Genomic DNA, 13,213 nt, shown 5'->3' with positions numbered 1-13,213 from the left:
CATGGATTGCTGTAGCCCCTGTCCAGATCCTGAATTTGTACATCCAGAGAAAACATAGTGTTTTTTATAGATAAAAAGTGGTCAGTATTTTCACTGGTTTAAAAAATACACTTCTGCTTACTTACACGTACATAAGACCAATTATAGCAAGTTTTGTCCTAACGGTTATAGGGTGTATGCTACTCAGCGGTTTTAGACAATGCTCACTTCCTTTTTTCTTTGCACGCACATTGCTTATAAAATATCAAGGATTATATTTGTTCAGTTAGCTTAGCACATTCTTATTTAATACATAAGTGTCATGACTGATTTATAATATCACAGGGTGTTCTGTTAGTATCAGAAGGTCAGCATTTTCTCTTAAAGGAATGCAAGTTAGTCAAATAATTCTGTGCACAAGCTTAATTCTTTTTCTACCTAAATGAAGAACAAATCATATAGAAGTAAAAATCATATAGCTCTCTGCAGCACACTTAATACAAAACACAGTCATTGGTATTGTGAGTTAAATAATTGTACTCATTTCAGTTAATATTTTTTTTTCTTTCTCAATCAACACACCTGTAAGCTGAATAAGAGACCTAACTGCAAATAATGCCATTGGTACTTATAATAGATAAAGCAGCAAGAGCTCATTAACATCAACAGCTGTTATAAATGATGATAAACATTCCCTATCATACTCACCATATTGTATCCTGAATAAAAGAAAATGCTGAGACTTGTGTGTGAACACCCATACTACACACGCCAGTATCTCGGTCTCCTTCGCTTTGCTTTCTTTGCTAACTAGTTGTCTATAACCTCATTGTTGCTTCCTTGCCTGTGTGTATAAAAGGTGCAGTGCCAGTGAATTACTGTATTAAATTCTGATTGTGCACATCATTGGAGCGCACAAAATGAAGAGGACCAGTGAAGGGTTCCAAATCCCGTATTATCTGAGCTGGTCTACCAAATGCTACATTGTTATTACACTTGATTTGATTCATTTGTGTAAATTTACAGAATCAACATGCAGTTTAATAAGGAGGCTAGATATGCTAAAACTAAACTGCACTCTGATTGAGAGTAAAGATGGGGGGGGGTATGGTTTGGGTCCTAACCAATTTTTTGAATTCCCTTAATCAGCGTTTCTCAACCTTTAAGTATTTGCAACCCGAGTTTTCATAACAGCTTTAATCGCGCTCCCCTAACGTTTTTTTTGAAAAGTAGATGCATATTTTATTATACCTACTTAACTTTTATCGACCTTTATTTAACTCTGTATTTATTTTTCTAGTATCAGAATGTAGTTTAAGTTAATTTGTTTTGGCTTCAGCAGATGTTTTTTCATATTTTTGATTCTTGTTTTCTTTTTTCACATCTTCACACCCCCCTTTTTGTTACTTCGCGCCCCCCTAGCAGGGCCTGCCCCACAGGTTGAGAACCACTGCCCTAAATGGTTTTCAACCTCAAATCGACTAAATGTTTAAATCTTTTTTTTAAATTCCCAACTACCAATCATGTTTCTTCATTTAGCGTAGTCTTGAACATCATCAAATGAAAGGCTTGTTGTAGATGTGGCCATCGTCTCAAGTCTTTAAAGACTTCACTTTCTTTGAGTTTCTCAGAGTTTTACCCCACCATTGATGGAAGCATCTGGTAGCAACAATTAAGATTTGTTTTGACTGCTAAGTAGACACTGCTGCCCCCCTTTTATCTGGGGTGGAGGGTGAATTGGATGCTCTGCAGTACTCTGAACAGGACTGGCACCACCGCTAGGCCGAATTAGGCATTCGCCTGGAGTGCAGATCATAAGGGGGGAAAAAAACATTCACCAAACGGAGTAATAAGCTTGGCCTAAGGCGCAAAATAACCTCTCACCAGCACTGACTCTGAAAACATTCATCTCTTCATGTTAATCACTCCAACTGCCGTGTGTTTGTCAGCTCCCATTGTTTTTTTTTTTTTATTGACATGGTCAGTTTTGTGGCTTGGGTCATTGTGTAACTTCGTCCAGATCCTTTTGCATTGTGGGTTGAAATGCTTTTCGGCTACCTTTTACGCCCTTAATAAATGGTCTCTAACAAAGCAGACGATACACTCTCCTCCTTGTGCTTGCTGGACAATAATATCCAAGCAAGTCCCGAATAACTGCTCACTAATATACATTTAATTGTGAGGGTTAATCAAAAGTAAAGTCAATTTCAAGATTACACGGTAACTGCATAGAAGCTGACACAATGCATTACGTTCATGATGGCTTATTTGTAGTCGGAATTTGTACAGCACAGTGCTCTGCCATTATTTTAGTTGAGGTCTATCAAATATGGATGCTCTGCTGCTAGATTGCACTATTGTTGAACATCGCACCATATAGTAAGGGGTCTTTAGGCAGAAGGAGTGAAACCTGCTGAAATTCACCAAAGGATGTTAACTCAGTACGGAAGTGAAAACAGCAGGACTCAACAAAAAGTTTATGAATGGGTAGAAAGGTTTAAAGCAGGAAGAACAAGTGTAACAGATGAAGCCTGATCTGGCCAACCATCAACATAATGAATGCCTTCATCAGAGAAGATCAGTGGATTATGTTTCTGCTGTTGCTGTCTATTTGGATATCAACTGTGGGATCTGGACATGCCATAGTGCATGATGACTTGGGGGTCCGTAAAGTTACACAAGTAGGGTACCCAAACAGTTTACAAAGGGCTTCCCAAAAATAACTGGAATCTGTACCTGGCGCCGATCTCGACTTGGTTGTGAATTTTGCCGCCAGGTATGGCATAGTTACAGTTTTCTGTGGCAGTCTGCCAAGTGCAGTTGATCTGTATTGTTTGTATGGCATTCAGTGTCGGTTTTTCTTAGTGTTTATTAAACGTGTTCTGCGTTTTTTCTGATGGTTGATCATAAAGAACAATGAGTCTGCGTTAAGTTTTGTTTTCTCTTGGGGAAAACAGCTGCTGAAACTGTAGTTATGCTTGAAACTGCTTTTAAAGAGGAAGCTTTAAGTAAAACACAGGTCTACGAGTGGTTTTTGCATTTCATACAAGGGGAAATCACTTGAGTCACTTGAAGACCAACTGAGATCTGGCTGACCTTCCACAATTAGGAATGATGAAAATCTTGAAAAAGTTTGCAATGCAATTTGCAAAGATTGGCGTCTAACTATTGAAGAGATTTCAGAATCGACTTGTGTGTCTTGGAGTTCTTGCCACCCTCCCTACTCGCCTGATCTTTGCTCTGTGTGACTTTTTCTTGTTCCTGGATAAGAAAAAAGAACTCAAAGGAAAGTGTTTTTGTACCGTCGAGGAAGTCAAAGAAAAAATCGGTGCAGACCTTAGACAACGTTCCTCTTCAGCAAGTCCAAAAATGTTTCCACCAGTGGGAAAACAGTTTGGACAAGTGTATTCATTCACATGGAGAGTACTTTGAAGGAGACAAAAATTTCAATAAGTAAAAATTATTAAAACATTTTTTTTTCCAATTCTGGTTATTTTTGGGTACCCCCTTGTATTGATAGCACAAGCCAACTTCTTTTGGTGAATTTCAGCAGGTCATACTTCTTCTGCCCAATAAATCCCTATTGTTTAACAATGGTGTGAATATTTATGTAAAAATCTCCATGCGGAAAAATATTTCTGCCGATCTTATTTTAGGGAGGTATTAATGTGTATTTTACATTGTGATTGTTATTATATCTATGTTAATTTATCAGCCTATCCCAGCAGCACTTATGGACAGAAAACAATCCTGGCTTGATGCCAGTTGTAGGTCATATTCACATCTGTGGACTTGAACACTGTACAAAATCCTTAAGCCCCACTGGAAGCTAAAATAGACGTGGTGAGAGTACTCGTGAAAATTATACTACTTTGTATAAGTTGTAGAACGCCTCTGTTTCCCCCAGTTTTTCTTCAAATTTTATCAGTTGGAATGCCATGAATGACCTAAAATAGTCAAAAGGTAAAGCGGTAAAGTGCCAGAGGCTTACGTTTAAAGTTTGGGATTGCAAAAACTGAACAAAAATAAGGAAATTTCAGAATATTACGAATGGAACTTCTTCAGGGAACAACTAATAGGTTACAACCTACAGATGTTCTGCAGCAATTAAATTAAGCCTTGCAAGATGAAGCAAATAATTTGCAAATGTACGCATTTGGCAATATATTGCATATAAATAGTATTAAAATGGTATCATATATAAACATCTACGTGTGGAAGTGTGTGTGTATTTGTCTGGCCCGGAAGTGAGAGGTGGAACCGAGTTAAGGGCTCCACCTCCGAGGAAACACAAAACTCGCTTAGCCGCTAATAACACAAGCGAGGCGAACATGTCAGCAAAACGAAACCTCCGAAGAAAGACATAGTCACTTAGCCGCTAACATCTGCAAAACGGTATCCCTTTTTAGTTTCCACCCCACCACTAATACACAAGCAAGGCGAGCACGTCGGTAAAATGAAACCTCCTAGGAGAGAGATGCCCAGAGTAGTTCCTTTCAGTTACCTGACATCTCTACATTTCAGATTTTTTTTTAACGATTTCAATAGTTTCTAGGACCCCGGGCATTTTACAGCATGGGCTTACATAGCTTAATGTATAAATGTTTTAGGTAATATGCGGTCAGTAAAAAGAGTATACTGTGTTTTGTAGAATAGCATTGTTACATTAACCAGCGAACTTGGGTATTCTTTAAGAATAATACATTTTCTTTTCTTTTGTTTTCCAATATTTTGTGTGACTTGCAGGAATCGTCTCATCTTCTCGGACTCTTAAAAGAGATGAGGGCAGCATTTCAAAGAGAGACGCCTTTATTTTCCAAAACAGTTTATGTACAGCCAGTATGTTCACCACCCCTTTCACAAGGTAACTGTTCCTTAATTATTAATTTGATTCCAACTACGTTTACCTTCAGGTTTTTCATTGGTGAATGGGTTCTATCATTTTTGTATTATTATTATTATTTTACATAGCCCTGTTAACACTAGAATTACCAAAGCCTATGAAAAAACTCATAAATCCGGCCCACCTTAAATCTCTTTGCACCTCTCTGTCAGTGTCTTTTGTCTTGTAAATGTGCCAATAAGCACAAGCAGCAAGCAGCCTGCTATACAATCCACCCCACCGCCACAGAACGGGTAAGAAGTTCTCCCAGTTCAAGCCTTGATTATCTTGGAGTGAAGTGGTGGAGTTTTAGAGGGGAAATAATAGATTGTTATTTGGAACACATACATTTCATGTATGTTCCGTGTCTACAACAATCTATGTAAACACATTGTTAAAACAGAAACGTTTTCCAGGTTTTAGTAATAAATGAGGAAATGTAGACATGAACTGTATGATGTGTAAAGGCTGAAGTCTAAATATCAAATAAACACTTTCACAAAAGATGCTAGTGCAATACGTCAGCTTCTGTGGTGCAGCGGTAAGAACTGCTGACTTATAATCAAGAGGCCGCGGGATTGATCCTGGGTGTCACGCAAATTTACCATTTTGAGTAGTGAGCTGCTCTTATTGTTAATATTATACAATAAAAACATACATTTGATTTGCGTCTGTAACAGCCGGTATAAATGTATAGTACTTGTTAAAGTTAGCATTTTTTTCACTTTTGTTCTCTCAGTCACGATCACGATACAAACAACCTCCCAGATCTGACACTGTTAGTTTTTCTCTGAAACTGGGAATAACTGTAGATGTGAGTGGTGTTTTCAGACAACGGAACTGGAAATTCTCTGATCTGGAGGGATAAAATCTGACACACAAACGCTTTTGAATCTGCCTTCTTGGTATCTCACTGTCACTTGAATTTTTGTTTTATTCTTGAGTGTTCCTGCTCACAGTGAATTAGTATGCACCTTATAGTCCTTGATGTCAATGCTGCAGAGACATGGGTATATATGATATTTGGAATTATTTATTTTATGACCTGTATAGTACTGTACATTTTGGAAAACATTGTTGCACTGATGCAACATCGTTCATATTTTTCATATTTATTTGCATGCCTTCTTGCAGTAATAATCAGTGACTGATCTTGCCCAGTCTTCACATTTTGGTGCATGGTGGTGTTTCCTTTGTACTCCAGGACATGCAGAGGAAAGAATAGTACAGAGAGGTCAGTTCTGTGCTATATAGAATCATCAGATTCAAATGTTAACAGTTCCCACACACACTTCCTAGATTTACGACATGTATACTTGTTTCAGTGTACACACTACTCTTTGCACTGTGGTTCCTATTACATTGAAGGGGTGCCTGACACTGAGTTTCCTTTCCTGGGGGGAGCGGCGGTCTTGGAACAGAAGCTTGTCAGTTGTGCATCCTCTTTCTTTTCCCATTGCCTTTTCTTGTAAGAAGCGACAATAAAGTTCCTCTGCACAGTGAGCCATGAACACTCTTCTTTTCTTCAGTGGACCCCTACATGCCTTGTACAGTATATGTGTGTTCATTGCCGCCAGGTCAGGCATATTATAGCACACAGCAAACAGCCTCCCGCATGCTCCTGCTCGCACTGAATAAACTCACACTTTGTAGTGCATGATGTCGGCGCAGCACCGGGCACAAAAAGAAACTGACAAATATATGTGACATTTTGAAGAAATCATTTTATGACCTGAATAGTACCAATCAGAAAACATCAATGCACTAATGCAATATTATTTGAAAATGAACAGTGTCAGATCGGGGGTAAATTTATGGTACTTGTAAAAGTTAGCTTTTTTTTTTTCTAGTTTTTTTCTCTCAGTCATTTTCACGCTCTCTCCACTCCAAACTCATTCCCCCAGCGCCCGATCTGACACCACGTACAAGTAACTGCTTCACTCTAGGATAATCGGGGCTGGAACTGGGAGAACTTCTTGTCCTTTATGCGGAGGTGGGGGGGGTGGTGTTACAGGCTGTTTACTGCTTGTGTTGGTCATTTACAAGACAAAAGACACTGATGGAGAGGTGCGAAGGCATGTAAGGTGGGTCTGATTTATGAGTTTTTTCGTAGGCTTTGGTAATTCTAGTGTTAACAACTAGCACCATTAAAATGGCACTTTTTGCTGCACAGCACATTACAATACTGTGAGAGTTATACAGCAGATCACTACAGTACGACCAAACATAACACCTGCAAAAACAGAAGTAAACGGAAAATGCATCTGTCACAATTTTAATAAAAGTCAGAAGGAACCTTAGAATACAAACACAGATGCAATGTTAGAAGGGTTATTCAAAATGTTTATAATACGTAATAGAAAATGCCTGCAGTGTTATTTGAAATATTTCATTTGCTACTTCATCTCCTGGTAACTTATTTTTTAGTGCGTGAGCAGTTTGGTCAAATAAATGAAGCAAATGTCTTGCTGCTTACGATGAATCCATAATGAGCATTCACAGGAGGATGTCGTGTGTTTGATAAAAGCTCTTGCAGTCGTTCAGGTCCACAGATGGCAAGTTCTGTTAAAAAGCCAAGTGGGGCTCATTGGTACACCATACTCGGGCTGTGGGCAACAAAAACATTTCTTCTGTGTGATGTTGAACAGATCTAAGAGGGCTTACTATTTAAGACAAGAAATCTTGCAACTTTAGTTTGAGCAGCATTTTTGAAGGCCTCAGGATTCATATTGGATTCCATACAGCCTGACTGTCAAAAGTGTAGTAAAAGCTTCTTTCTCTCAGAAACTTAACTCTTTTCATTGTTTATTCCCTTCTTCTTAGATTCAGAATATACTGAGAAGAAGGAAAGACCTGAAAATTTTGAAGAACTTTTTAAGTCCTTACACATTGACAATATTTTATCGGCGTACAAGTTGGAGAAAAAGGAACAAGGTAGATGTCTTGAATTTGTATGTGAAGAATAAAATTTAGTGATTATGCTTGAATATCTTCCTAAGTACTATCCATCTATTATCCAACCTGCTATATCCTAACTACAGGGTCATGGAGGTCTGCTGGAGCCAATCCCAGTCAACGGAGGGCGCAAGGCAGGAAACAAACCCCGGGCAAGGCACTAGCCCACCGCAGGGCATGCGCGCACACACACACACACCAAGCACACACTAGGAACAGTTTAGATTCGCCAGTACACCTAACCTGCATGTCTTTGGACTGTGGGAGGACACTGGAGCACCCGGAGAAAACCCACACAGACACGGGGAGAACATGCAAAATCCACGCAGGGAGGACCCAGGAAGCAAACTCGGGTTTCCTAACTGCGAGGCAGCAGTGCTACCCACTGTGCCACCGTGCCACCCATCCTAAATACTATATGTAGAAATTCCTTTTTTACAGTCAGAGTTAGACTGGCTTAGTCATAATGACAGAGTGAGTGTCAGTGTCACATGTCTGCTAGTCATGCCCAGACTGTATTATTGTGAAATAATCTACTCTTGCCCCTGAAGATTAACACACACACAGAGGCATATACATAGCGATCCCAACCAGACAAAGTCTCGTGTGGTGCCAAATGCCAGTCACTCCACAGTAAAATTTGCGATATAGGGATTCACTAGCACCAACTCTAACAAAAATGTGGGTGTCATCACAATATACAGAAAGTATAACTCTTTTGGTGATATGCTACTTATTAACCAAACTATGTTTTACTGCAGTTCCAATTATTGAGAATAGCCTTGATAAACCATGTGATCGGGATATGTAGCATCAGACTCACACTTAGTACCGATTTTATTACTTCAGTCACTCTAGATAAAAGACAAAGTGTAGAAAATATAAAAGCACCATGGTATTTATTAATGAATAACAGTACTAAATAGAAAATAAAATGAATAGCAAAGGCTGGATTTAAGTAGTCTTAGAAAAGCTTACTGAAAATCAGAAGTGTCAAGGAGTGGATATTCTGGATGACTTTGGGTTTAGCAATCGGCATCGTTCATTCTTATGTTTTCTGATGTCCAGATCAGATGATCTCTTGATCTGATATCACCCTTCTGTCGTTATTTTCCTTTCTGTTCTTTTTTTTTTTTTTTGCTGTTGGATGAGCTATATTTAAGTGAAAATGCATGCATGGCGATTTGGGACATGTGACATTGCACACATTTGATTGGATGACTGTGATCAAAGTGTTTGATCTTTTAAGTCCCTTCATACTCATTCTTTTCCCAAGATGAAAACTAATTCTGCAATTCCTAGTCCTACTGTGTCTTTCCATATAAAATTAAGTAAAGCAGGTTCTGTGGTATGTGCTTAGGGTAATGAAGTAATTGAAAAAGAAGCTGACTGGAACAAATGCACAAATCAATAGAACAGTTCAAAAGGATGCGTGCACTGCCTGCAAGTCCTGGAAATTCAGTTCATTTTGGTTCATTTGAGCAGAATTTTTAGAATTTAGTTTAAACAGGTTGAATATTTTCCCCAAACACTGGCTTCTCCAGAGGAAATACAGACTCATGGGGTCAGCAGCATGACTGACGGTGTGTTGTCCTGGTTACTGTGCAGATCAAAAATAACTGAATTGAAAAGAGGTGTAATGAAAAAAGGAAAGCAGCGATGTTCATTAACAAAGTCTGATATCTCAAAGATTAATTGAAAGGACAAGAAAAAGATCGTAAATGAGACAAACATCAGCCTGAAGGTGTCCAAAATGCAGAAGACCATGTTATGATTCAGGAGCACTGAATATAAAACCAGTAAAAACAGCACTAGATAAATATTGAAAATCAAACAGTCCAAGAGGCAAGTGAAACGGTACGATAATGAAAGCACTAAGCACAGGAATGCTCGAATGGCGGCTTTACGGATATAGAAAGTATACAATCCTAGAACAGCTGTACTTATTATTTCCTTTGCTCTCCAATCGTACGACTGCTAGATAATTGGTGTTGCATAGCAACAGGTAGATATAGGAGGAGCAAAGGCAAATAGCACACAAAAGGAGGTCTAGGTGAGGAACCCCGTCCCTTTTTTGACAGTAAGGAGCTAAACATCCTGGTAGGACTTTGGAATACAGCGACAACTTCTCAAATGAACAGAAACCAATCAAGATGACTTGGGCATCTAGCCCTGGCCCCTGCAGCTATGTACAGTATGAGACTATTGGAAGTAGACAAGTAAACTAGAGGAAGGATGTCACCAAAACCAGTACTTTGATATCAAGTCAGCACCAAAGTTCCAAAAGTGTTTTTTTTTTTTTTTGCAGTATCAGTTTATTTTTCACTCATCATTATAAATGTTCTGCACAATTTTGGTTAATTTGCTATTTTTGTAATGTTCAGTAAATAATTGATACAAAAATTTTTAAAATCTTAACACCAAATGTTCAAGTTGTATTCTCCAACACAAAAGTGTCTTCTTTTGAACTGGAAACCTGAGTCTAACACAGATTTTGTTTTATATGAATTGATTTTGTTTAAACAAAACCAAACTAATCTGTCTCCTGTGTTGGACTGGTGTACCATATGAGGTTAATTCCTGCCTTAAAGTTGTTGAAGTCTTTCAGGGTGGATGTTGACGTTTTGTTGAAATTCAGGAGTAGAGCACAGTAATCAGCTGTAAACTGCGATAAGTCACCATTACCTTTTAGTTTGACTCTTTGTGCCTGAAGGAATTTTAGCTTTGTTGAACTGACCTCGATTCACTGCACATGCCATAAGTATTGAAGAGCAAACAACCTCTAAAATGGCATCGAAATGTGGCGAGACCAAACAGAATGCGCAAAGCAAAACACTCCATGGACGACGTTTTGAGTATTATCGCTGAATCTGATTCTGACTTGTCGAACTCCGATTTTGATGCAAGTGGTCTGGAGATGGAGGTCAAAAAAGAAAGTGAGATACCAGCATCAGCTGATCGTGGTGCTGAACATGTTCGTGTAGCTGAGGCAGCTACTGCAACAATTGCATGGGAGAACCGCCACTTATGATGACATGAGTTACAAAGCAGATTACATTGCATTGCAACTGGCAGCCGGCCCGCCACGCATGCCGGCCGACATTCGAGCCAGGCCACACCATTGCTGTTCCCAAAGATGCTGACAGCAGCCACAGCACTCAGCAACAGATGTTTAATGTTGTGTATGTATGTGTGAAACCTTTGCTTTGTGTGCTTTTCAGAAAACTGAGTTTTTTGGAAAAATATTCAACCCTTCAAAGACTCAATGTAGCTGCTTATTTTCACAAGGACAGATACCTTCAAGCAGAGAGACTTACTAGCTCAGCACTGGCAGACCAAACAGTTAAGCTAACCCTGTGTCAGTCCTTAAAGCAGGTGCCTGCTCACTGCGCTATTTTCTGATGGAGGCATCCCTCCTCAGCTGCTAACCCATGAAACCGCTCAGGCACAATAAAGACCCTGTGCTCGTGTCAGCATTTTCTGTGGTTTCAAAGAAACAGGAAAGTAAGGTTATGCAGGACATTCATTTTCCCTCTTTGGTTAATTCTCCCCCTTCACAGATTACCAGAGCAAAACATTTTTATCAGTAATTAAATTCCTAAAACTCTGTGGTGAGGGAATTACAATGGCTTACTTTTAGCTACTTTGCATAAAAATGATTAAAAAAAAAACAATCAATCTTTATGCTAGATATTATTCCCCATTACAATGCTAAAATGGGCTTTGGCCCTCTTGACCCAGTAGTGTGATAGAAATCATACTTTTTGTGAATTTTTTATAATACATTATTCTACTTTAGATACATACAGTAACACACAAAGTCATTAAACCAGTAGGCATGATTTGATAAAGTTTTCTTCATGACGTGAAAGTAATAAGTCATAGCTGTGTGTCAGTCAGTCATTTTTTAACTCACTTATTCCTGAACAGGGTTACAGGTAGTGCTGGAGCCTGTCCCAGCGATCATAGGGCACAAAGCAGGAACAAACCCTGGACTGGGCACCTGTCCATCGCAGGGTGAACACACACACACACACACACACACACCAACCACAGACTAAGGCCAATTTAGTGTCACCATTTCGCAAAACCTGTTACTTATGTTTTAGTGCTAATGACTAACAACAGAGATGCAGTCTGTACAGTTCATCAGCAGCTCTAGTCAGGGTGTGCTAAACTGAAGTAGTGAGTCTTCAGCCAGAATTTAAAAGCTGAGACTGAAGGGGCATCTCTTATAGTAGCAGTCAGACCACTCCACAGTTTAGGGGTCCTGCAACTAAAAGCTCGACTTCCCACTGTTATTTTATTAATTGATGGAACCATAAGCAGACCGGCATCTTGAGATCTTAATGTGCGCTCTGGTTTGTAAGTCATGATAAGTTCAGACAAGTAAGCCGGACCTCGGCCATTTAATCCTTTATATGTTAAAAGGAGGGTTTTGAAATCTGCCCTAAACTTAACCGGGAGCCAGTGTAAGGATTTAAGAACTGGAGTTATGTGTTCGTATTTTCTTGTTCTTGTAATGATTCTTGCAGCAGCATTTTGGATTAACTGGAGGCTGTATAAAGAACAGTTTGAACATCCAGTGAACACCGCATTGCAGTAGTCAATCCTACAAGAAACAAATGCATGAATTAATTAATGTTTATTTAGGAAGCGCCTTAATTTCCCCAGATTTTTAAGATGGAAGAAACATGATTTGGACAACTTTGTAATATCTGCTTTAAATGACATGCTAGAGTCAAAGATAACTCCTAGATTGTGGGCCGATTCAGTAAAATTAATGGTGATCCCAACTGTGTTAAGTGATGACAGAATATTGTTGTGATCAGCGTCATTCCCTCCAACAATTAACATTTCTGTTTTATCTGTGTTTAAAGACAAGTAGTTCTCATCCATCCACTCCTTTAATTCACTAACACAACTAATTAAAGACAACATCGGAGAAACTTAAATTGATCTAAATGAAAGGTATAACTGGGTGTCATCTGCATACGAGTGAAAATGAACATTATGTTTCCTAATGAGAGATCCCAGTGTGTATAATGGTACATGAACTACTGGCACAATACACATACTCCATAATTTTATCTCCCTTCCGCACTTGAAACTGATGTACAGAACAAAATTTTTGCCCATGCGTCTGTTTTGTAATCTCAAGTGGTTAATTACTGTTTATGTTGTTGCTATATCAGTTGCAGATAAAGTTGCCAGACAAGAAGAACATATAATTACTGTGAATAATCTCAGTTTTCCCGTACAAGTAAAGAAGTATGAAAACATCAAGGTAAGATCATTTTCTGTTGAAATAAATTTTTAGCAAAGAATAATTCCCTAGATGTACTTTCAATAAAATTATAAAAGAAACCAGGAACTGGGACGGGGTGATTGATGATA

At 38.8% G+C, this 13,213-nt stretch overlaps 1 protein-coding gene across 5 annotated transcripts in view; it reads left to right on the top strand.

The window, feature by feature from the left end:
- Positions 1-13,213, top strand: part of LOC120530138 (E3 ubiquitin-protein ligase RNF31-like) — a 78,086-nt gene that overhangs the window by 29,593 nt on the left and 35,280 nt on the right. For all 5 annotated transcript variants that reach the window (XM_039754336.1, XM_039754341.1, XM_039754337.1 and 2 more), the window contains 3 exons: positions 4,726-4,843; positions 7,685-7,795; positions 13,012-13,103. In XM_039754336.1, the coding sequence (XP_039610270.1) occupies positions 4,726-4,843; positions 7,685-7,795; positions 13,012-13,103 (321 nt within the window). The remainder of the gene's footprint in view (positions 1-4,725; positions 4,844-7,684; positions 7,796-13,011; positions 13,104-13,213) is intronic.

This window comes from Polypterus senegalus, chromosome 5, assembly GCF_016835505.1.
Source record: "Polypterus senegalus isolate Bchr_013 chromosome 5, ASM1683550v1, whole genome shotgun sequence".
Classification (NCBI taxonomy): Eukaryota; Metazoa; Chordata; class Cladistia; order Polypteriformes; family Polypteridae; genus Polypterus; species Polypterus senegalus.
This window is presented reverse-complemented; position numbering and strand designations above follow the sequence as displayed.